General features: G+C 36.1%; 2 protein-coding genes across 2 annotated transcripts; one reads left to right on the top strand and one right to left on the bottom strand.

Moving 5' to 3' along the window:
* Positions 1 to 1,534: 1,534 nt before the first annotated feature.
* Positions 1,535 to 4,777, top strand: LOC148878218 (purple acid phosphatase 18-like). The gene is made up of 6 exons (XM_088951220.1): positions 1,535 to 2,039; positions 2,137 to 2,325; positions 2,521 to 3,189; positions 3,568 to 3,756; positions 3,851 to 3,939; positions 4,479 to 4,777. Exons 1-6 carry the CDS (start codon positions 2,016 to 2,018, stop codon positions 4,696 to 4,698), a joined length of 1,380 nt encoding a protein of 459 aa, XP_088807346.1. The 5' UTR covers positions 1,535 to 2,015; the 3' UTR covers positions 4,699 to 4,777.
* A 4,692-nt stretch (positions 4,778 to 9,469) lies between these two features.
* LOC148878217 (binding / calmodulin binding protein) lies at positions 9,470 to 24,269 on the bottom strand. Its single transcript, XM_088951209.1, has 20 exons — positions 23,386 to 24,269; positions 21,771 to 22,239; positions 21,586 to 21,671; positions 21,269 to 21,382; positions 20,967 to 21,155; positions 20,319 to 20,384; positions 20,028 to 20,084; positions 19,382 to 19,501; positions 19,175 to 19,291; positions 18,990 to 19,097; positions 18,765 to 18,900; positions 17,822 to 17,959; positions 15,156 to 15,332; positions 14,474 to 15,054; positions 13,108 to 13,282; positions 12,708 to 12,949; positions 10,763 to 10,952; positions 10,061 to 10,286; positions 9,815 to 9,970; positions 9,470 to 9,702 (listed from the first exon to the last, which is right to left on the bottom strand). Exons 1-20 carry the CDS (start codon positions 24,067 to 24,069, stop codon positions 9,615 to 9,617), a joined length of 4,119 nt encoding a protein of 1,372 aa, XP_088807335.1. The 5' UTR covers positions 24,070 to 24,269; the 3' UTR covers positions 9,470 to 9,614.
* Between the last annotated feature and the right edge of the window lie 380 nt (positions 24,270 to 24,649).

Genomic DNA, 24,649 nt, shown 5'->3' with positions numbered 1-24,649 from the left:
TGTACATTTCCAATCAACTGATATTGTAATTAACCATGATAGAATGAATAATGACAAAAGTAATGAGAATGTTTTATGGGACTTTGTATACTTCAATCTACTACCAAAAAATAAGTACAGGACATTCTATTGTTTTTGTCATTCGAGTATATTTGTACTCATATTTGTCTTGATGTATATCAAAGGGATTAATGGATTTTTATGTATTGGATTCAAATCCGATGGGATCCAGATTAGTTTTATAAACTTATTATCCAATAATCCATATTGGATTAGCATACTATTTCGATTTATTGACAGCCTTGTGGGGTGAATGCAAGTAATGAATGAAACAATACAAGATGAACGAATTCGGTTAGATGCCAATAATGAATGGGCGGTTTAAGAAAAAGAAAAAGGTCTGAATCAAGTGAAGTCAAAGAAATATGAAATATCAAGTATCAAAACCTTTTCTTCTTTTGGTGTCGTTATCCTGCACCTCGCGGAAACGTCATGGCATTTCTCCATTACTCCCGATCCCCAAAGCGTCACATGCACCCTCTCTTTTATAAGCATCCAATGTAGATGTAGATGTAGATGTAGATACTAGACAGTGTTTTCAAAACCGGACTGGACTGGAAGGTTAGACCGGAAAACAGAGGTTCTGTTTCAGTCCAAAATCATTTTTTAGCCCAAAATTGTTGATTTAGTCAGTGAATTATTGATTGAGGCAGACAAAACAATTAATCTGGATAATGGTTTTTGATCGATTTTTACTTTTTTTTATTAAAATTGACTATTCATTCAGTTTGAATGGTCGAACCATTAGACCTGAGAACCAGACCCATAAAAACCTTGGGTGTAGATATAATTCTCAACTTATCTACCAACTAAACAAGTCATCATTGCCTTTTCAGTTGTCTGCTAAGTTTTTGTCCAGCTAAGTGCTCAACGTTCGGATATGCTGACCACAAGACGCTGGCCACAACAGGGTGAATCACCGATCACCCGCCTAAGAGTTCAGATTGGCGCTCACAGTCACAGAGTGTGTCCCACTCCCACACGTGCCCCACATCTACATCTCACTCTCACTCTGCATTAGAAACATTTTCTTTACTTGGAGGGTGGGGCGGCCATGCAGATTCCCTGCCTAAACATCCTCTGAATCTCTCATATAGCTAGAAACTCTTCCCATATCTCTATTAACAAAACCATAGGGTCGTGTATTGGGTGCACGACAACTCCCACGTTGATAAAGTATCTGGAAACATGCATTGGATTGGACCACGTAGTGTTCATACTTTGTGGTATTACTTAGATTGGACCACGTAGTGTTTAATATGTATGTATGTACTCCCCTCTATATTTTTTGAGATAGGTATCTCAATTTTTACGATTCACTTGTTTCCCGATTAAAGCTTATCCAAATTGAATTGAATTGCACTTTCGGCTACTTTTCCATAATTTGCTTGTTCATATTTAAGCGTTTACACTGCAGAGATATACAGTAGAAAAGCAACCACAGACTAAAACCTTGAAATCACAGCCATCCGACGGACCCCACAAGCCTAAAATCACAGCCATTAACCACTACAACACAATTATTGCTTGCTCGGTTGCTTCTCTTCTCTCCAGGAAAAACGGTTCTGAAATTGAAATGCTCGCTACACCGCAAATTCAAGCATAATTTTGTGATTTCATTGATTCATGCAATTGATAATTGAATTTGCTTTATTCCTTGTATCACTATCATCGTTGTTGTTGTTGTTTCAAAAAGAAAAAGGAAGAACGGGATCGAACCCGCTGAACCAGAACTGCAGTATGGCGGCCAGTGAGCGTCACGTGTTGTTCTGTGCTGTTTTGCTTTGGACATTGGAGCGCGATGAAATGATGAGATGTAGGGTGTAGGCACACACACCCATTCTTTAATAAGTTGGGTTGGGAAGCACCAGCCACCAGCAAGCTTCACACAATTAAAAGAGACAAACAGATACACATTCTGAATTGCTGAATTGCTGAATCGCTGACAGACAGACATGCAGACATTTCTTTTCTTAAAGGTCCGTGCCTATCAAACATCGAAATGCGATGTGCCCAAATCATTCTCTCCCTTTTCTTTCTCTAATTTCTTGGGCAAGCTTCAATTTTTGTTTTTAGGTTGTTAAACCCGTGCTTTCGCGGCTTAGAACTCTGGGCCGGGGGAAGCACAATATGGAACCAAAATTGATCCTAACTGTGATTCTGCTCCTCCTCACTGCAACTGTAACTGCGGATTATGTTCGGCCCAAGCGTCGAAAAACCTTACATTTTCCATGGAAGCCGAGGGATTCTTCTCTTCCCCAGCAGGTAGGTAATTAAAGATGCTTTATCTCCTCCTCCTCCTCCTCTTCTTTTTTATTTATAAATAATTATGAATTTTCTTCAATTTCATACTTATGCTGATCGGGGCTATGCCTCTTCTAGATTAATGGTAATTAGTTTCTTCCACTTGTATGATCTCGTCTTGTCTTTTTCTTTCCTTAATTCTTTTTTAGTTTGCAGGTTCACATCTCTTTAGCAGGAGAGAAGCAAATGCGCATCACATGGATCACTGATGACAACAACTCCCCTTCGTTGGTTGAATATGGAACATCATCTGGAGAATACAATTGTGCATCTCAAGGAGAAAGCACATCCTACAGTTACTTGTTCTATAGCTCAGGAAAGATACACCACACTGTCATTGGACCACTGGAAGATAATACTGTTTACTTTTACCGGTGTGGAGGACAGGGCCCTGAGTTCCAGCTCAAGACTCCTCCCTCTCAATTCCCTCTTGCTTTCGCTGTGGCAGGAGATCTTGGTCAGACAGGATGGACTAGCTCAACTCTACACCATATAGGCCAGTGCAAATATGACATTCATCTGCTTCCTGGGGACCTCTCCTACGCTGATTACCTGCAGCACCAATGGGATACGTTTGGTGAGCTGCTACAGCCACTGGCTAGTGCTAGGCCATGGATGGTGACTCAAGGAAACCATGACAAGGAGAGCATTCCACTCTTCAAAGAAGGGTTTGCTTCCTACAATGCCAGATGGAAGATGCCTTTCCAGGAAAGTGGATCAAGTTCCAATCTGTATTATTCTTTTGAAGCTGCAGGAGTTCATGTCATCATGCTTGGTTCTTATGCAGATCATGACGAGTACTCAGATCAATATGGCTGGCTGAAGGTTTGTTGTTGTTAATCTGGCTCCTAAACAACTTAGTTACGGCTCATTAGTCATACTCCATTCTCTTAATGGCAAGGGTTATAGTTTTATTATTTCTTGAGGTTAAATGGACCAGCTTTCCCCTTTCTGTGGTGAATAGAGCAGAGAAACTGCTCCGTAACAATACATGCTTAAACTGTCAGACCAAAAAGGAAATTGAGTGTTCAGATAGTCTCCAACTTGAGAGAATATAACATGGTGTGAATTAGCATTTATCAGCAATAGAGGAACCATGGCTCCTTATATCTTTGAGATTGGAAAGTGGGGAAAGTTGAGCAGTTTGTATTTCTTTTATTTGTGTGTATGTATAAAGAGAATTTGCTGTTGTGCTTTGGCTAGGCTGACCTTTCGAAACTAGACAGGCGAAGGACACCTTGGCTGCTAGCTTCATTTCATGTACCGTGGTATAACAGCAACAAGGCTCATCAGGGTGAAGGGGACAGCATGATGGCTTCCATGGAGAAATTACTTTATGCTGCTGGTGTAGACATTGTATTCACTGGCCATGTCCATGCTTATGAACGCTCAGTAAGTGATGATGCTGAATCACATTTCCTACTTGTTGTTTTGACCTAAAAGGTTAAAACCATGGCTTATTATAATCTGGTAACTTGAGTGACAGAAACGTGTGTATGGTGGGAAGCCAAGTTCATGTGGGGCTGTCCACATAACTATTGGTGATGGAGGAAACAGAGAAGGCTTAGCTCAAGGGTGTGTTTCTCCCTACCTTCTTCTTTATACAGATCAAATCCTTGTTTAAAGTTCTTACTGAATTATTCTCTTGCTAATGTTGCAGTATCATACATATATTCATTTTTTGTTTTTGAGTTAGCAAGGATTCCAGAATATAATTGGTGCCATATCTTCTGTTTTTCCAGACAACTCATTCATCTGGTAGTTATATATTTCTTAAAAGGTGTTGACAAATTCTGTTAATGAACCCTTAAAGGCATACTAGTTTGTAACAAAATATCAATATTTAATTAAAGATTCATTGTAAGTTTGGCATTTTTGGTTGTTTATTGGAAACGACCCTGCATGCCCTCAAATATTTTATTTTTCTATATATTGAATCAATCTTTATGCAACTCTCTAAATGATCTCTGTGGCTGCCTTAATGAAATTTGTAAGTAACATTTTAGTGTTTTCCCCTGGTTATCACAGTTACGAGAAGAATGAATTTCTGAACATGTTTCCATGTTCATTTTAGCCTGTTTTTGTTGTTTAATTGCTTTGAAATGGATTGGCAGATACAAAAATCCAGCACCAGAATGGTCAGTCTTCCGTGAAGCAAGCTTTGGTCATGGTGAACTCAAGATTATGAATTCAACCCATGCACTCTGGAGCTGGCACAGGAATGATAATGATGAACCAGTAAGGTCGGATGAAGTCTGGATAACATCGCTGGCCAGTTCTGGTTGTCTCAATGAAAAGAGTCATGAATTCATGAAGACCTTCATGGTACCATAGGATATGGATGTTTGTATTTGTATTACTTATAACATAATCCTATGTAAATATATGAAGTGAGATCTAATTGGTCATGCTATTGCAGTTGGCACTTGGTCTGGCTTTCACTGAAATGCCAGCGAGGCTTACTGGTTGAATCTTTGTTACTGTCCTTCTTGCTCCTCCCAAGTATGATCAGACCATCATCAAACCAAAGTGTGTTAATGGCATCTGAAGATCGAATAAGGGAGGAAATTCTGCAACTTGAAATGGCAAAGTTCAGCCAAAAACAAGGTTGCTTACCCAATCTTCCTACAGTTACTAGAATGCCCCCCTCACTGTTCAACATGCAAACACCTTCATGCCCATCAAAACTATGCACCATCTTCCCATGGAACCCCATTGTTCAATAGATGCATCCAAAATGTAAATCAACTTACCGACAAACTGTTCTGTTCTTGGGATCGTAGTTTCAACCAGGTACAGAAGGATGTTTATATGCTATAAATAGTCATCGAGTGCAAAAATTTCTGGAAAACAAATCCAAAAGACAATAAATTAGGAAATCATCCGAGTATTATTTATGCTCTTCAGGATTCAAGAGCAATTAAACAACCTCTAGGTCGAGGTTGAAGCAAACGTTGTCCATATCAAGAGTTGGCACCTGCTTCAGCTCTTTTTCTAGTGGTCGTGTATGTAATTTATTAACCACATCAATAAATGTGTATAATCTACGCATCATCGTAGTTATGAGATATTGCAGTTATGAGTTGTGATGCAAGACAGTGTTGAGGTTTAAAACGGATTGGCAAAACTGAACACACAAAGCACACCTGACACACATAGATTTGCGTGGATCGGCTTATAACCTAGGAGAATAAATCCAGCAATGGTGATTTACAGTCACAGCCTCACGCTAAAGCTCAAGCTCCCAATACACTCTAGTTGATTTCGATCTCGGAGATCATCGAGTCCCATTTGTGACATCAATCTACGATACCAGGCTACTGCGAGTCTTGCAATATTCAAATGAGTTGCGAGATCGACTACTGTGAAATTCAATATTTGTGAGATCCAATATCCTGTGAGACTGAATACTACGCCCTTCGCTTCTATCACATATCACTATGAAATTTTGCCTTCAGGGTTTTTTCAACTTTTTCTATGACATATCACTATCACATTTTGCCTTCAAGATTTTTTCAACGATCAAACGTTGAATTCAAGTCACCAACACAACATGATACCCTTCAATTCGAGTCTGGAAACAAATAGAGAATTACCCATATTGATTTGTTTAGCACAATCCCTATGCCGATGCCGCTCTACAAGCTCTTCAAATTCTGTGGTAGGTAGGGGTGCTTACGATATGAAGAGCAAATGAGAACAGAGAAGCAACAATGGTGGTGCTAGATGAGAGCAGAGATAAGTTTTGACTTCTGAGTTACGATATGAAGAATTGAAGGGCGCCGTGAAAGGAGCTTACGGGAGTTGCAACAAACGAAGATTATTTTGTAATTATCATTTAAATTGCATAGGAATGTTAGAATCTCAATAAATATTTATATGTAATTAAAAGAGTGAAAATTTCAAAAAAATATTGTGGCATATTTTCAAATATGTTGTGGGGGAAAATAAATGTTACAATTCATTAGTGTAAAGGCATATGTAAATAATAAAAGGGAAAATTCTCGATTAGTACCCTATATTTTGGGCCTAGTGCCATTTTGGTTCTCAAACATTAAAATGCGATAACTCAGTACCGAATTTTCAAAACGTGTCAATCCAGTACCTGTCGTTAATCAACTGTTAATCAGCTATTAAGTGGCATTTGAAAAAGACACAAATGCCCTTCAAGTGTCATCTAAATTTTTTGATCAACCATCCAAATGTTGACAAAAAAATAACAGTCCTAAATCATTGTCTCTTCTATCCAAGAAAGTTGGGGTATGTTAATTTTTTGTAAATATTTTTGAATAGAAAAGGTAAGAATTTGGGACTGTTAATTTTTTGTCAACCTTTAGATGATCGATAAAGAAAATTAGATAACACTTGAAGGGCATTAGTGCCTTTTTCAAATGTCACTTAACTTAACAGTTGATTAACGGTAGGTACTAGATTGACACGTTTTGAAAGTTCGGGTACTGAATTGTCACATTTTAATGTTCGGGGACCAAAGTGACACTAGGCCCAAAGTACAGGCTATTAATCGGGAATTTTCCCTAAATAAAAGGTAATGATATAAGTTGACATTATAATCAAACTTTGCACCATAACCATGGCAAGTATCAGCTTTATAATAGATTACCGTTTTCTAAGAAACTATGATTTTTACATGCTTTTTGATATCATGACCATTTTCTCAACAAATGACTATGCCTTGGGGTCCTATAAGGTCCTCAGTTTATAATATTATTTGGGGTGTGAGCTAGGCACCATTAGGTGCTAATATTGGCCAAAATGTCAAAATGATGTTTTTTTTTAAGAAAACAATCAAATAAGGAAAAAGTAGAGGAAAAAAAAACAATCAAATAAGAAAAAAGTAGAGTACAAAATAAAACATTTATTGACAACTAGGCATCATTAGGCGCCACATCAGCAGAACAGTGAATAAATGCTCAACCGTTGGGGGAAGTGTTAAAATGAAACTTCCCCCAACAGTTGGTGTGCACATAAATCAAGACCAACTTTTGTGAATACCTATGTATGATGGACATGATGGGATAAATGTTGATTTGGCAATGGCATGGCACCATTTATCAAATAAACAGAAATCATACAAAACACCGCCGTAGAAGAAATGCTTTGGAGAAACGTTATATCCGATATGGGGCATGTATCGATATCGGTTTGTAATACGAGATACGCACTACATCCATTCAGTAATATCCATAAAAACACAAATAAGGTGATTCAAAGTCACCTCAGGTACATTTAAAAGTCACTACATTTCCAGACCAATAAGCCATGCTTCATTTCGTTTAAATAAAAAATACATATTTATGTTTAACAAAACCAGTAAGCCACGCTTCACTATGTTTCCAAACCAATAAGACACTACTTTTTCTGTTCACATACAATTTAAATAAAAAACACATTTATATTTAACAACTCTAACTAAAAATTAAAAAATAGTATTTTATAAATTAATAGAATAAATAATGTATCAAATCCACATTTATATAAAAAATATTATTCTTAATATCAAAATATTTATACAAATAGAATATTAATAATAGAATAATTATTTTTATACTTAAAATTTATAAATTTGCACATGATATAAATCTTAAATTTTTTATATACTATTATTAGTTATTAACTAAAATTTTAATTTACATTAATAAGTAATAACAACATATTTATTATTTACAAAAAAAAATAAAAATATTATATACAAAATATTGAAGAATATAATATTAAATTGAATCTATCAAATTCACTAATCTACATTTATTTCAAAAAATTGATTTTTTATTTTATAAAATTTATATAAATAAAAATATTAATAATGGAATAATTATTTTAGTAATTAAAAACTTTGAATTTGTATATGATATACATCTTAGAAATTTTAACAAATTTGATGTACTTTAAGTTAAGATTATATTTTTATAAACTATTAATTGATATTTTAAATTGCACTTGAAAATTTAATATTTAATTGACTTTTTCTTAGTGTTAAAAAATTAAAATAGTAAAATAAAAAATAATTGATATAACAATTAAAATATAATAGGTGCATATGTTTAATGTCTTGGACTCTTGATTGATGCACTATAAATAAAATTATGCATCCCGATTCATTAATCGTAATATATTTCTTCATATATATCCTTAATATTTATATTTTTTATGTATTTATATACTATTTTGTGATCATTTTAATCTTAAATTTAGTATTATTAATATATTTATGAAATTTTTATATATTTTTCTAATGTATCCATGCGTTTCTATCTTTTTCGTCTATATCCATATGTTTTCAAAATATATCCGTATCCGAGTTGTCTGATACAATACCCAATACCGATACTTTAATCCTTGGATACCACTAGAGTGGGTGTAAGTTAACTAATGGGTGTGCTTGCCCTTAAAACATTTCACTCAATTTAAATAAATTGATTGCAAATTATATGGGGTGTTTTAATAGAATGCAAACTATAAGACAGGTTTTAATAAATTCATGAAACCATAGGGTTGACCCTAAAAACAAATGCATATCATACACAACAATATGAGGCAATGAAACATCGATATTTTAAACCTTAATTTCATCACCACTAATCTATCCCTTGCATATTGGAGCCCATCTCTTAGTCAAACCACTTTCTTCTTACTACAAGTCTAAAAGATGAGACCACTGTTAAAAGGTACATCTGTATATTTCCTGGTTTGAGAAGAGGAAGCTCCTACTGGTAGGCTTTATGCCTTTATCTAACGAACTTCCAAACACCAAAACCAAAAAAGCCAACAAGAGTATTGGCCCAACTAACCATTTCTTCAGCTCTTCATTGTTGACATTGGAAATAAGATAACTCTTTTAAGTGTTTAAAACTGCATTTGGATCTTGACAGGAAATGGTTTCAATCATCAATTTTTGAACTTTGACCCATACGACTTTTAGACATGACACATTTAAGTGAGTTGTTCCTATCCTCTGCATGTTGTCCACCTCTTGACATATGTTGGAAGATTGGGCAATTTAATACCCAAATCTGGATCTCCCCTTGGTAGGAAAAAAAAATCCTTAGATTGCATACATATTTAGGATATGTTTCAGTCAATAAAATACAGAAGCATAGATTTCAAAGTCTAGTATTAAGGTTTCCTGTCTTTTCATCGTAAAAATCATACAAAAGAAATTCTCAGGCAGAAACAAAAATTAGAACATACAAAATTTATACAACATATTCCAATACAACAGCTAAGCTTTCTTAACCATTTATAGTCAATCTCAAGAGCTCAACAGCTTCTTTCAATCTTCTTTCTGTGCCGTCCTTCACAGGCAGAAGGCGGGCATTCCTACATAAAGGCAGGGAAGACTGTCAGAAAAAGAAAAATATTAGTGACAAGAATTCAATTTTGATGATAACCAGGCTTGTCCTGTGCAGAACAAAATCCTCCATAATCTCACCTCTTCTCATTGCTTGTCTTGCGTTTGAGGTCCTCAACAAGTGTATGCAACCTCTTTAAGAGATAAGGGAATTGGTGTACCATTTCAAAACCTTTCTGCCTTGAACACAACTTCTTCAAGAGCTCAGAGGCAATGAAATATCCTTCCTCTTTGTTCCTTTAACATTCAACCAAGACAAAGGAAAAAAGCTAATGAGTAAAAGAAGCATATAGCACATAATCAACTTTTATTTATGAATTAACTAACCTAAACAACTCCCAGAATATTGTTTCTATGGATCCATGCATATCTAGCAATGCTTCTGCTAAATGTGGATAAAGGGCAAGATTTCTTAGAGTAGAGAGTGCATGTTTCAGAACTTCCTGATCAGGAATACTACGGCTGGTTGAGCGGATCAATTTCAATAGTGTCTCAATTGCCCCTGCAGACACGAGCATCTCACAGCACTTCTGAGAATGCCTAGTAGCCATATCTGCATGCAAATAATTAACAAGATAAGACCGTTTATGTTATGCATTGATGCAGCAACTAGCTGGACATGTAGTTTCAGCTAACAGATTCATCACTAAATGATCCTCCTCAATTTGCACACTAAGATAAACCTCCCCACAGTGCCAACTAGTGCACAATTTGTAACATCATAACATGGTTTGCAAAAGCATTTAGGGTTGAAAATGTTTGAACTGAGAAATTACTTATTTCAGCAAACTTAGAAATCAGTGACAACTGCAATGTATTCCAAAAAAGATACCAAGCCATTGAAGGGTTAATAATATCACTATTCACAAACTGGAAAAAACCACATAACTTTATCCACTCAAGAAGATTAAAATGTTACTAAGAAAAACCCAGGTGCACTGATCTAGTACCAACTCAGTGGCAAGAATAGAAACATCTGCAGCAATCACCCATCCAGAAATTATCTCAAGACCAAGAAAGAGATCTTACCCAAAGTTGCACAAGTGTGAAGTATGCTACTGACACTTCGTATACTAAGTAGTTCTGAAAGTGCGGCTACAAGCCGATTTATAAGGCGCATGTTATCATCAACATTTGCAGCAGATTTTTGCACCCTGATACGTAAATCCAATAATTTCCCCTTTGACTCCTTTCGTGCAATGTAACCTTTCCAATATGACTGTCAAATAAATAAAACAAAAATTAAAATGACGAGCAAAACAATTAAAAGAAATAGGCAATAACAATTTGGATTTAGCAGAAAACCAAACAATGCTTTGCCCTTTTCCAAATTTTAACAAGTTAAAATCAGTTTAACAAGGCAAGCACATAGATTAAGCTCCTTGAGGACAGGAGCATATGATAATGAACAATCTCAAAGAGAAAGCCAATATTCAGAGTAGATCCATTAGTACAGAAAGAAATTGGGACAACCCTACAATCAATAGACTTGACAGTACATGCAGCAGCAGGCTTGAGAACAAGCAGGTCTCAAGAAAAGACTGCATATTCTATGAATTGGAAATTATGGTGAGAACAGTCACTCAGTCTTAGGAATGAAAACAGAATAAGTACTCCACAAAATTCCAATGAAAGCATGCTGGGGTGTGAAAAGTGAGAAGCTTCTAAAACAAGGAGCATATCCAAGTGTTTGTGTGTGTGTGTGTGTGCATGCACACATGTGGTTGGGTGGGTGGGGGAAGGCCAGGGGATGTATGCATCAGTATGAATGATGAGGGTGATATGTACTTCAGTCACTTAGTAATGTGCAAGTGTATGCCAGACAGAAAGTATGAACAATTGAATTAAGTACTATATGAATGTTTTTTCGTATGTGCACATTAGAGTCTGTGTGAGTTGTTGCACAAGTGAATTGGGCAGAGGCTTTTAAGTTTAGCTACACTGAGAAGGTTCAAGGTAGGGTGTGTACCAGGAGTGTAAATAGAGTGAAACCAAGGTGAATGAGATCATATCTGAATTCAAATTCAAATGATTAATTTAAATTTCTTAATCTGAATCAGATCTAATTAATTTTTATATTAAACCCTTCATAAAATAAAGAAATAACCTGTAGTATAATTTTATTAGAGAGAAATAAAGAGTATTTAGGTCATCTCATATGTATATATTAATGGTGTAATCAGTTTGGATGTTTATTGGATCAAATCAGGCCATATCTGAATTCAATCCAATAAACTAAATGGTATAGAAGACAAAAAAAAAAAAGTAAATGTACTTCATATCTGAATTCAACCAATCACTATATATGAATTATCTGAATTCAATTCGATATTGTCAAATCTTGAATATGAAATTGGATTTTTGAATACTATTTAGTATTACACCCCTAGTGTGTACCATATAGGTAGGTATTTTAGTATCATTGAAGAGAAAAGGCACTGCATAAATCCCACATAGATAGGGAGAGGAAGACTAATACACTTACACTCCCATATCAAAAATTTCTTCTTTGTACTGAAAGTGAAGCAGTAAAAAGGTTGGAAATGGCATACTATTTGCTTTCCCAAGATACTACATCAAAATCCAATTTTTTGTGGAAATAGAAATGTTCCAGCCTCTAATGTAATGAACCATGGTTTTAAAGTTTGCAAAAACCCCCCACTTCTGGTCACCAAAATGTTCCGCTATTCTTCTCACCAAAATGCAAAATCGGCAACCAAGTTGAGAAATCCCATACTTTAGCTACACCAGGAAAAATACCCTAGATTCTTTAACATATTTTTCTGGTATTAAGCCATCAAACCAGGACATACATTGTTTTTCTAGATGTATATCATCCATGTATGGGGCAAAGATTCTTTAATTGGAAGTAAAAGAAAACAGTTTTGATAAGAAAATCAAAATGTAGTTGTGGAATGAAAATACAGAGTAAAGCACCACTGAGAAAGAATAGCAATGGTTAGATGTACTGTACTTGAATGACAACAATGCGATGTCTCTCCCTATTTGCTTTTTGTTTAGCAATCCACCTACGAATGTGAGACTGAATTATGATTGCAGATCTTGCTCTGGATTTGAGCAACAAAACTCTCTTCCACCATCTTTGCAGCTTCAGAACTGAATGTAACAAAATTTTTGATTCAAGGCTCTCGAAGCAATCTGTTGAGATCTGTTTCTTGCAACCCTTGTTTATGGTAGAGTGAAGACAAGAAGCAGCTGAAGTAATACAATAAAGGAAATATTAAGTTCTGAAGTCAATTTAATATCTTAAACCACAAGTTGAAAACAATTACTGCAAGGAATTATGACCATAAAATGCATACAGAAGCAAATTAGTTAATAAACCAGTAAGGAAAAGAAATTCCGATACGAACTTGATATACTTTGAGCAACTTGCCCCCTGACAAATCGTTGAATTTGAATAGCTGCACTTTTGTAACGTTGAAATGTCTTCCAGCATTTTTGGCATCGAAGAGCACTCTGGATCTTTATTGTTGCATCTCTTTGACATAAAAATATTCTCCTCATCAAATAACTTCGCCAATGGCTCTGGATTTATTGCAAAAAACAATGTTTTATGAACCATAGATTATATTAGCATCATCCTCAATGAAACAAGCCTAGGTATGTTACATACTCTTAGCATTATCACTTGATTGGATCGTGATTATGATCTAATCCAATTAAGCCAAACACAGATCCTAAGTTATAGATCCATCATATGCATAAGAACATGTATATAAAACAAACATTTTAACATTTAGGTTAGATTTTGTTGAAGGCATGTAATGTTACCTTATTTAGAGATGGCAATGGGGCAGGTTCAAGGAGGGTTTTGTAAATTCTAGACCCTACCGCCTCCTTAAACCTCCCAACTCGTACCTTCCCCAAAACCCGTAGCAGGTTGGATTTTAAGAATCCAAACCCTCACCAGCCCCGACACATGAAAATGCAAAACCCTCCCCACCCCTACCTTCCCCACATTCAAAGGAAGGGTGGGTTGGATTTAGACCCACATCTAATTTCCTATTATTTCTTGTTATATATAAGCAATAAATAAGTAAAATAACAAAAACAAACAACAAATTTCCAATTTATTTGATTAAGACATGTAAAAAAAACATGAGCTATCAGTTATCCTTGCATAAAATTCAAACTATTATTAAATTTAGCACCCAATACATAAAGTTCATATGTTTTCCAATAATATGCAGATTGGGGAGGGTTGGATTTAGCCTAATACCGTACCCTACCCATATAGAATCCCAAAACCTGTCCCCACCCCAAAACCCCTTCAAGCAAAAAAAATCTGCTCCTTCAGGGCAGGTAGGGGCAGGGACCCACCGGGTAGAGTAGAAATTGCTATCCCTAACCTTATTAAGGTAATGAGAGAAAAAGATTCAAAGGCTGAGTCACACGATGTAAAAAGAGAATTATGAGCATCTTACTCTAAAAGAACTTCAAACCTTGAAATACCAACTAAGCTAAGATTTTGGAATCCAAGAGTAGGATCCAAATAATGATACAACATCTTAAGAATATCATATTAGGATTTCAAGATGGATGAATTGGATTGCTAGGCAAAACAGAAGCAAGTCGATCATACCATCAAATAAACTGCTTAAAATTTATCTGAAGGCAAGTCTAATTAAACAAAATAAAAATTGTGCATGACTTCAAAAATCAGGTGAAAATAACAAATGACATGAGAGAAATTCTAGAGAGAGAAGAAAAACTTACTTGGAGCACAACAATGTAATGATATTTTCTTCTAAATTCACTTCGCGCAATCCATCCACGAATGTATGACTGAATTATGGTTGCTGACCTAGTTTCCAGTCTATACTGTTGAAAATATCTTTGATGTTTTAGACAGCGAATAAGGTTCTGAATCTTTATTATTGCTTCTCTCTTGTACAGAAACTCTTTTCTCATCAGCCAACCACGATAGTGACTCTGCATCGTGGTTGCAGCAGAGCACTGCTTGGAGAAAGAATTCTGGAAAGAAAATTTTCTCCACGCAAGCTGAATTGTAATAGCTGCCTTCATTTGAAGATTTTTGGCATGCAAAAGTTCAATTTTACGAAACTCAGCAACCCTGACATGATATTTAGACCTTGCTATGCACCCACGAATACATGACTGGATAACACTTGCAGCTCTGACCAGATCAAGCAAAGATTTACTCTGACGTCTTCGAATGATCCAAGCCCTTGCAGCCTGCTGAATAAGCAGAATAGACTTCTTTAACTTGATAAAGCTGAGACTGTCGACCATGAACCTAGAGTATCTTACAAAAATATCCAGATGTTTCTGGCTCCCTGTGCAATTAATCCAAATGTATCAGGGAATGTAAGTATGAGTTTTGATTAAGATGTCAAATAATATAAATAGATTATGGCAAAAGTGCAACAAATATTACCAACAGATAGTTGGTCAACCATAACGTTATTGAAATTGATAAATACTCCTCTTCGTTTAACCATTAACCAAGACCGAATAACAGTTTGTAAAAAGGAAATTGCAGCTTTCATCTTCAAAAACTTGTGTCGTACAATCAATCCTCTGAAGTTAGATTGTATAATTTTTGCAGCCCTTTCTGGAACCATCAACAGTTCAGTTAAATAGGATAAAATGGCAGATATAAGTTCAATACATGATTGTAGAACAAAGAGTGGCAACAATGCTCCTTATTTCTATGAAGAATTGCAAGCTCCATATGTAAGAAATTTACATTGAAAAAGGTCTATGAAAAGAGGAAAGGACAGGCTCAGATCTGCTACCCACAAGCTGTTCCACATCTCTACCCACAAGATATTACAGTTGTGCATTGGGAATATCTCCTTTGCCATTCATGGGAGATGTTGTTAGACAGTGTATGCCCTTAAGCTAGACACATATGAGATTCGTGTTAGTTTAGAATCTTCACAGTCGTTGGATAGATCTATGGAGATTTATCTTGCCAAAGCTGACACTGATGTGCCGCCAAGTTGGTTGGGGTGGCTTGTCTCAACTACCAGGGTGAAAACTGAGGTACATGCAGTGTGAATTTTCTTGAAACCATGAACCGGACCAAAATTCCAGTACTGCCCTGGACCTTGGAAATAGATGAGCAAAACCGAAATGTTACACCTGACCCCTAGACTCAATTATGATACTACACTAGGTGTTGGATTGGGATGTCTTTGATATGCCAATCAGTGAGATCCTTAGAGGGGGTCAAAACCTGGGTATGTTGAGACAGTCCAAGAATTCATCTGAGTGATCATAGTGACAGGATCAACCCCTTTGTCGAACAAAATGAATGATCGAGGATGCACTCTCTCCGATGGAAACCTAAACTAGTTGAAATTTGTTTTGCAAAATATATTTATATAGAAATATACATATATATTATGGTTTCAAAATGTTTGCAAAATGTTTTAATTCCCGGGATCCATGTGAGTAGAGAGTGCAACATTGTACCTTGCAGCCGAGGGAGATGTCATCTCTTGTCGGGTAATGTTTGATCATTATGGGCTGAGAGGTTTAAGTGTAAGACCATCGAGGGTAATACCTGATGGGCTAATCTTGCATCTGCCCACAATCCTTGGGTTTTTATAAGGTAGCTTGACCTAAGGACCATTTAGTGTAAATGTTGGACCCATTAAGAGCCTATAGTGATGGACTGAGGGATTCACTGTTTCATACAGTGAATTTGGCCAAGCCTTGTAGCAGAGGTTGGGCTAAACCCATGTGGCTGATGTGTAGATCAATGTTTGAGTCCCACACCATACAAGGATATCCAATTGGGCAACAATTTGGAGGGTAAGTGAGCAAATGGACTTAATGGGCCTAAAGCACAATTCGAACTGGCTTAATGAGATTAATTAAAAGGGGCGGTTCTGGAGTTTAGATTAGTAGATAGGATAAGGGATTATCCCTATCCACTCAGAGAGTCCAGATCCAAATAAAGATTTGGATCAGGAAACTCTTAATTTGATTAGAAAGGTTGATATTTATCTACAGATAAGATAAGAGATTATCCTTATCTCTTAAAGAGAGTCCAAATCCAAATACAAGATTTGGATTAGGAAACTCCTAATGGGATTAGGAGATGTTCTCTTTAAAGGCTATAAATAAAGGAGCAGGGCGAACCTCCAAAACACAATTCTCAGTTCAGAGATTACAAAGAGAGAAGAATCTACGGTTCGACTGCTCCTGTCTTCTGCTCTTTACTGCTCGTGCCACCATACCAGTTCGATCTCCACCTGTGGGAGCGATCAAGAAGGGTTCTTGATAATACCTTTGGGCAGAAAAGGTAATTTGAAGTCGTGCTCACTAGCCCTTCATCAGATTCTTGTTGAAGAATTCAGTTCTTGATAAAAAACCATCCTACTAATTCTGCTTCATCCTGCACCATGTCATCTTCGGTGGAAACAGTCTTTGGATTTTTCCCTAGGCGTGAACACCTTCATTGGAGGTTATTACTACTTCGTATCAGGTATATCTCTCCACTCCCTTTTAGTTTCAGATCCGATCTGGTTTGGGTTCAAGATTGATCCTTGAAAATGCAATTTTCTAAAATAAGGAATGTGATTCCCATAGGAGAGAGAAATTTTTTAAATTTCGCCCAACCTTCCTGCAGGTTCGGCCATCCATATGATGGATCTCTCATCCCTTCAGATTTTCCCAACACAACGGTGATGTTCTATGGGTGATGATGTGGGAACAGTTTGTGGGTAGCAAATCCGGAGTGGGAAATGACAGAAAAAAACTGGATTTCCCTGATCAAGACAATTCATCTCAACCAAATAAATACCAAATGCAACAAATACACCTTGATATTGGTTTTGGTGAATTGGGTAGAAGTTGGCATATCACAAATTACAACTTGAAGAAACATTTCAGCAAATTCTTGTGCAAATAAATAGAAACTCAGTTGTGTGAAGAAAAAAAAAGGAAATAAGAGAAACAGAGATTAGCAAACAGGGTCAGCTGTAGTACAATGCTCGGTTAGGCCAATTTGTGGATTACTTGTATGAGTCATCGATATGGGAAGAAAATTTTCCAACATTATACTTGTGTACCAAAGTTCATAGGAGGTACCTCTTTGAAAGTCAATGCTATATTTATTTGCTACATGGCATTGTACAACACAAGCAGGTGGTTTAAGTTCACAATTGTGGTTTCTCTTAGCCATATCTCTCCACCAAGCTTGAATGACTTTAAACTTTCTCACAGCATCTGTATGTATACAAAAAAAAAATCATTGGTAAAGGTCACTCACAAACTTTTTAGTGCAAGAAATCAGAAAATACCAGCATTAAGCTTTTTACCCATGCAAAATAAAATAACCCAGTAAGAATACCATTGAAAATCATGTATACAGTACAAGCCAAGTCCCACATCACCAGTGATTTTCTACATTAGCAAAAGGTATTTACTCTTTAATACAGTAAACAATAGCACTCTAGCATGAATATAATAACATGGCGGTTACAAAATCAAGTTAAAAAAGTTTTCCATGGCTACTACATCTAATAAAATTCATGGTTGTATTTGAAAACAAGAATATATCAACTCAGTATGTTAAACCATGTGGTGTTGATGGTCTTCTGAGTTCCAACATGGTATGGTACTATGGTTAAAATGAAAATACAGATTTTTATGTTGAATAATGAAGTTTTTAACTCCAACATGGAACCCATTTTGAAGTGCAATATAGCTACTGTTAGTTTTTTTTTTCTTTTCAATGGATCTAAGAATCTTATTGGTCTTTTACAGTATTTTGATGCAAGAATTGAATGTACTTATATAAAGAAGAAAACAATATATTGGTATGAAACTATGAATCCTAAAACCTACTATGATAAAGATGAAGGGTCAAGAGAATAATAAACCCAAACAACTATACAAAATAAAAGACCATTCCATGTAGGATAAAGTCCATGCTTAAATATCATTCAAGAGCAAGAAAAAGACCTAGGCTCTTAGCTAAATGATACACATACACTAATGCAAACCTCCTAGAAAATAAACAATGTGAAACCTTCATTATTGTAGTCATCTGGTCCATTGTCTTTCACTTGTCTTTCTGAATTTGGGTAGCACTTCACCAGGTTTGGTTGTCTTCTGTCTGGACTTTGACAATTACATCCCAGAAGTTTGTGAATATTGCGTTGATCCTAAACAGGAGATAGAGGCCACCAATGAGAATTTTAAAGAATGGACAAACAATCTCAAATAATTACTTTCAACATACTTCAAACATTACCATATTCTTTCTGCCAATCAGTTGTGATGAGAGGAAAACCAACAAAATTATCACACTTCGTTCATTACATGGGCCATTATTTTCAAGTACGTCACTTATTTGCAACACCTGTAAACCAAAAAGTAGAACATGAAATATGGTTCTGCAGTAAGAATTTGACTATGCAATTAGGTATGAGCACTTACTTCAGGAAAGTTTCCCACCATTGTTGTGAGCTTCTGAGATAAAATAAAATTATGTATGACATCTGTATTATCTGTTGTCAGAAAAACTGATCTTTTGCTACTGGTATCTTGAGTCTCCTAGAAATAAATGGTGTATGGAAATTTAGAATGAAAAACAAAAGACCTTATAGATGTTGGAAAAACAGGAATGAAAATGGTTAAGTTCACCTTATAAGAACAACAATGAAGTTCCTTGCTGAAGTAATAATCAATCAAACACCACATTGCTTTACCATCAACTAAAGATGAAAAATTGTCGACCTTGATGCTATACATTTGACAGATTTCCTGCAGTTGGTTCCAGTCAAACAAAATGAACTTATAAATTAGTAACATGTAGACAAACATCTCCCAAAGCTATTCCTTAACCAGAAAAGAAGACAAAAAACAAAGCAAAGCTTTTGCATAGCTCACATTTTACACTGACTATCTAAACCAACTAAAGTGCGAGCAGTTTTCTTGTCGGTTACGGGGTGGGGTTTACCAGTCTTTCACTTCTAAAAGTAGACCATAAAACAGTCTATCTAAAGAATTGTGAGAAAACCAAATGCTGTATGGTATTTTTAGCAAGACATTGTAACATCTGCCTCTTAGTGGGATATAAGCCAAAAATGTTGTATGACAGAGTGTTAGGCAGTTGCAAAGAAACATGTCTAAAAAATTACTGAAGTAGAATTACAAAATTGTTAATGCATGGCAAAGAATGTGCTTTAGATTGCATAAACCAGAACCCCTTTGAGATTGCATAAACAAACACTTTTCACAAAACAGACCAAACAATGTGTTTAAATAACTACTTATGCATAAGCAATACCTGGATCCACTCCAGAAGCATTTCCATAAGAGTAGATGTCTTATAATTTGACTGGTCCTGAAGAACAGAAAAAGAGTACTGTAACTGCATGTTTGTTAAAAATGTAGAAAATATGAAAGAAAGCAATAAATCAAAAGGTTAAATTGAATAAAATATTGATAAGTGAGAGTGTGCTGCCTAGCTTGCATTAGGATACGGTAATAATTTTAGATGGGCATGTCACATCCCAATTGTGAACATTTATCCACAACAGTTGGGAAACAAGGTACAGTGCATAGAAAAAGTACATACCATGTTAGCCTCTTTAACTTTGGATATTTCCTCAATTAACTGTTTTTTGTTGATTAGCAATGGTAACTGCAGAATTAGATGATGATAGTCAGTCTGGGACATTATAATAATTACATTTAACAAGTACAGCAGCATATCATCTAAGCTATATACAGAAACCAAGTTGTGATTTTTTTTCAACAAAACAAGTATAGCAACTAGTTTATTCATGGTAGAATGTCTTATGGAAAGACAAATAGAAAAATAAAACATCAATTTGCATCTACCTAAAGAAAACAGTAGCCATGTAGTTCCCAGATCAATAAATTCGGTTATTTGTAGAAGAAAAAATAAAATAAAACAAAATAAACATCTTTAGAACACAAAAGAAATGCCATCAGTGACACCAGCGTAACTGATAAACTAACTTCAAGCATTCAATTTGTTTATTCCACTAAGAACAAAAGACACAAGTGATCTACCAACAAAAGAATAGTGGGTGGAAATTCCTGGATCCAACACAACCCATTAACACTGCTAGGAAGAAACAACCTTAATGAACAGAACACTACAGATAGCTTACTAACATCAAATATGTCAATGATGAAAGTAAAGAATGATTCACATTCAAATTTCCAAAGATTCAAGGAAATAAGAGAAGAAGCAGACCTGTAAGTGAATAAAGATGTTCCAGAGCATGGACAATATAAGCTCTTTGTCTCCATTAGCAATATCTTCTGCTAAAATCATCACTTCATCTTCATCACTTAATGGCACAGCAGCCTGCTTGAGATATTGCATAGCTATGCCACAGTTCACTACATTCTTCTTACGAGTATCTGAAGGAACTGTCATTTTCTGGCCATATAATAGTCAAATATTTAAATTATCAAACCGCAAAGCAATCAACTAGTTTCCCCCTAAAATCGAATTGGCAAGGAACATAAAAAATAAGCAGAAAATAGAACAACCGTGAGAATGGAAGCATCAGATTGCAAGAGCTGAATGGCTCTACATAATCGCACCCCATCCTGGAGATCGTCAAATAACTCTTTCACTCTGAAATCGTATTCAACAAGCGGATACTGCAGCACAAGTTTGTTTGATCAACCAATCATTTAAAATATACTATGTAATTATAACAGCGTATAGGAAATCAGCTCCATGCCTATTCATTTTTCAGAAAACAAATAAGGGACACAAGCACCGACTTAAAGATTGAAACCTGTTTGGCTTCCCCAAACCAACATACAAGAAAGCATAGAACACAACATATTGGACCACTTACCTGTTCATAAGATACTTTGTAGCCAATAATCACAAGATGTGCAAGAAGATTACCTTCTCCATGCATTACCTCCGAAGATAAGAAATCTATAAATCAAATTAGAAACAAAAAAGACAATCAAGACCCCCAACTGGGTGCATAATAATAGGATACTAAATACAAAAAGGAAACATCAGTTATATTACCTTGTATAACTTGCCGGGTTGATTTAATATTGGATTGAGAAACAAACAATGGAGGAGAACCCCCATCAATTCCATCAATACCATACTTAATTGGAAGACTGCTTTTAGATTTAGCTCTATCAAGTATAAGAACAAGCAACAGAAACCTCTTTAGTATAACATTCCCCAGAGCCTCAAAATATCCTGGTCTATATAGACCCTCAACCAACTTGTTATAAGCATAAGTTTTTGCCAGACCCGCATGTGAAAAGAATTGCTTCTCAACCACCATTTTTAAGAACATTACTTCTTGATCAGAATTGAAATCTCCAGTGGACAACAAGGAGTCACCACCAAAAACAATATATAATCCAATTTGAAGCCATGCTGGATTATAACACATAAGCACCTTTATAGCTCTTTCCTTCATCCCTACATCAGTTACTATAGGGCAATGTGTCTTCATCTTCAACCTTCCTTCATCTATATTCTGGGAAAAAACAGAGTTGTGTTATATGCATGAAGATATAAAAAAAGAAATCAAGAACACACAATAATGATTTGGTCTTGATTAAAAAAATGTGAAAGTGAACCTTGAAGTATACCATTAAGACCTCATTTGTTTTTCGATCCCGGCAAATGTTTCCTGGGAAATATTTACCCAGATAAGTGTACTTATCAGTATTCTTTTATTTCCCAGGTAAAATTATATAATGACTAAATGACCATTTTTGAAGGGACAATGTTGTCCCATCATGCGCTAACAATTTCCCGTGTGGACAAGAAAGTTATTTACCCAAATCTTAGAAGGGTATTACTTATCCAAGTAAATGAGCTGTTCGGGAATTGTTCTTTTCCGTGGGACCCACTAATACTAAAACATGAATGTGGGCTTATGGGACCCACCAACTTACTCGCCCCCATTTACCGGAAAATGAGTTTCCCCTAAATAGTTTGTGGACCTGAAGTGAGTATTTCAATGTACTACAAGATATTGAATGTTGTTCCATGCTTTGGATTGTAGATGCAATTTAATATAGATATTTACTTTTTCTCCTTGAAGCTTATAGATGTTTGTCAGTTCTATTACTGGGGTGGGGTGGCTCAAGGTGGCTGAGACTGAGAAAGAAAATGAAAACTAAAACAAAAAAAAGAGCTTATCTAGATGATCTCCTCTGCGTTGTGAAAACTACAAGTGTTAGTACTCGCTATAACCAAGCAAGAGCTATCATAGTGTTGTTTCTTGTCATATTTAAATCAGACTGTTGTGCTGAAATGTTCGTTGGGGAAAAATAACACAGTCTTTAATTGGGTTTCAAAATAAGAAAGCAAAGAAATCATATATACTTATATGGAACAAAGTCTCCTGCCTTCTGTGAAAGCTATATTATTATTACTAAACATAGCTTGATAAAAGGTCTCAAAATGTTGTTCCTTGTTATGCTTAAATTGATCTGTAAAGTGCCATTAGGAAAAGAATATCGGCAGTCCTCAAGTTGGCATTTCAAGTCAAGACCTCTGTCCAGCTAAAAAGGTCATTCATCAAACCAACTCAGTTAAAACCTGGATCCTCTCTTTCATAACAAATCAAATCTAAGACTAAGACTAGAAGAAAGAGATAAATATGAAGACGAACCTTTAGTACTTGACTCATCACGGAGAGGACCTCATTGCAGCTACCTGAATTCAAATATGCCCCCATCCGTTGCCTCAAATCTTCGAAGCTGCAAATTTCCTGCAATGATGCCGCCAGTGATGAAAATTCCGACGAGGACAACAATGGCTCGGCATCAACAACATCCCTAGCTTTCCACTGTGAATCCCTCTGGCGCTTTGGGCTCCTCCAGGACCTCTCAATCCCAACTCCAACTCCGGGCCAGCTGTCCCTCTTCCCATTTGGCAAAACCGTCCCTGGATTTTTCAAATGATCTGCACCCGTCAGGCTGGAAAGTTCACACCCACAAGACCTAGGGTTCTCAAATAGGAAATTGAGCCAAGCGGAAAGTGATTTGGCTAGGGACCTCAGGGATTTTTCTTTCCGAATCTGGACTTTTCGGGCAGACTGAGACTGCTCGAGCTCGAATGCTTTAAGCTTGCGAGCGGCTTTCGATCGGGATGATGGAGCAAGAGAAGGCCGGCGACGGAATGCAGAGTATGAAGACGAAGATGGAGTTTGTTTGGAGGCAGTAAAATAATTGGGAAACGGTGACTGAAATTTCGAGTTATGGGAGGAATATTTTGGAGTTTTGAAGTTTGAGATATCTCTAAGAAACACATTAGGGTTTGGTGATAGTGAAGGAGAATGTTGCTCTCCTTTCATTCTCTCTCTCTCTCTGAGTCTGTCTGTGTCCGTGTTTTGGAACCGAAACGGAAATGGATGCGAGTTTTGAATTTGAAGGGAGGGAATGTGGCGGGACCGTGAAAAAGACTAACGGGTCGGAGTCCGAATCGGTCCCAACAGCCATGGTTGTTGGGACCTGATCCGTATGTATTGGGCCTTAGAGCGCAATCTTGAAAGTTGGAACGAATTAGGATCTTCTGTCAACAAAATATATTCCAATCCTCTACCAATCTTGATCTAACACGGCACATCTCACCATGAGAATGAGGCCCACCCATGTATGATGGTAGAGGGTTGCAATGTTTTTCGTTGGCAGCCTGGCAGGTGATCTAGACTCAATTGGAACTTGAAATTATTCTAGCGAATTTACTTAATTAACCTTTGAAAGTTTGTCACAAAGTACCATCCGTTCAGTTAAATTCGGTCCACTCCAGCCAATTTACGCCTTGTTTGATTTTACTTGTAATAAGTACTTTTTTTATAAATACTTAATTTAAGTGTTGGAACCACACATTAAATAGAAAATAAGCACTTGTGGTATTTGATAAAAAAGTAAAGA

The sequence above is a fragment of the Nelumbo lutea genome, chromosome 1 (genome assembly GCF_056320005.1).
Source record: "Nelumbo lutea isolate HS-2025 chromosome 1, American lotus-T2T, whole genome shotgun sequence".
NCBI lineage: Eukaryota > Viridiplantae > Streptophyta > Magnoliopsida > Proteales > Nelumbonaceae > Nelumbo > Nelumbo lutea.
Note: the sequence above shows the minus strand (reverse complement) of the source record. Positions and strands in the feature narration are given on the sequence as shown.

Excerpts from the sequence above, each read along its gene's own strand:
- LOC148878218 (XM_088951220.1), top strand. The coding sequence starts at position 2,016 with ATGCAGACATTTCTTTTCTTAAAG. Across the intron at positions 2,040-2,136 it reads AGACATTTCTTTTCTTAAAG|GTTGTTAAACCCGTGCTTTC; the intron begins GTCCGTGCCTAT and ends TTTTGTTTTTAG. Across the intron at positions 3,940-4,478 it reads AGAGAAGGCTTAGCTCAAGG|ATACAAAAATCCAGCACCAG; the intron begins GTGTGTTTCTCC and ends ATGGATTGGCAG.
- LOC148878217 (XM_088951209.1), bottom strand. The coding sequence starts at position 24,069 with ATGAAAGGAGAGCAACATTCTCCTTCACTATCACCAAACCCTAATGTG. Across the intron at positions 19,098-19,174 it reads TGGTGGGAAACTTTCCTGAA|GTGTTGCAAATAAGTGACGT; the intron begins GTAAGTGCTCAT and ends TTTGGTTTACAG. Across the intron at positions 15,333-17,821 it reads TAGCATTGACTTTCAAAGAG|AAAGGGCTGCAAAAATTATA; the intron begins GTACCTCCTATG and ends TGATGGTTCCAG.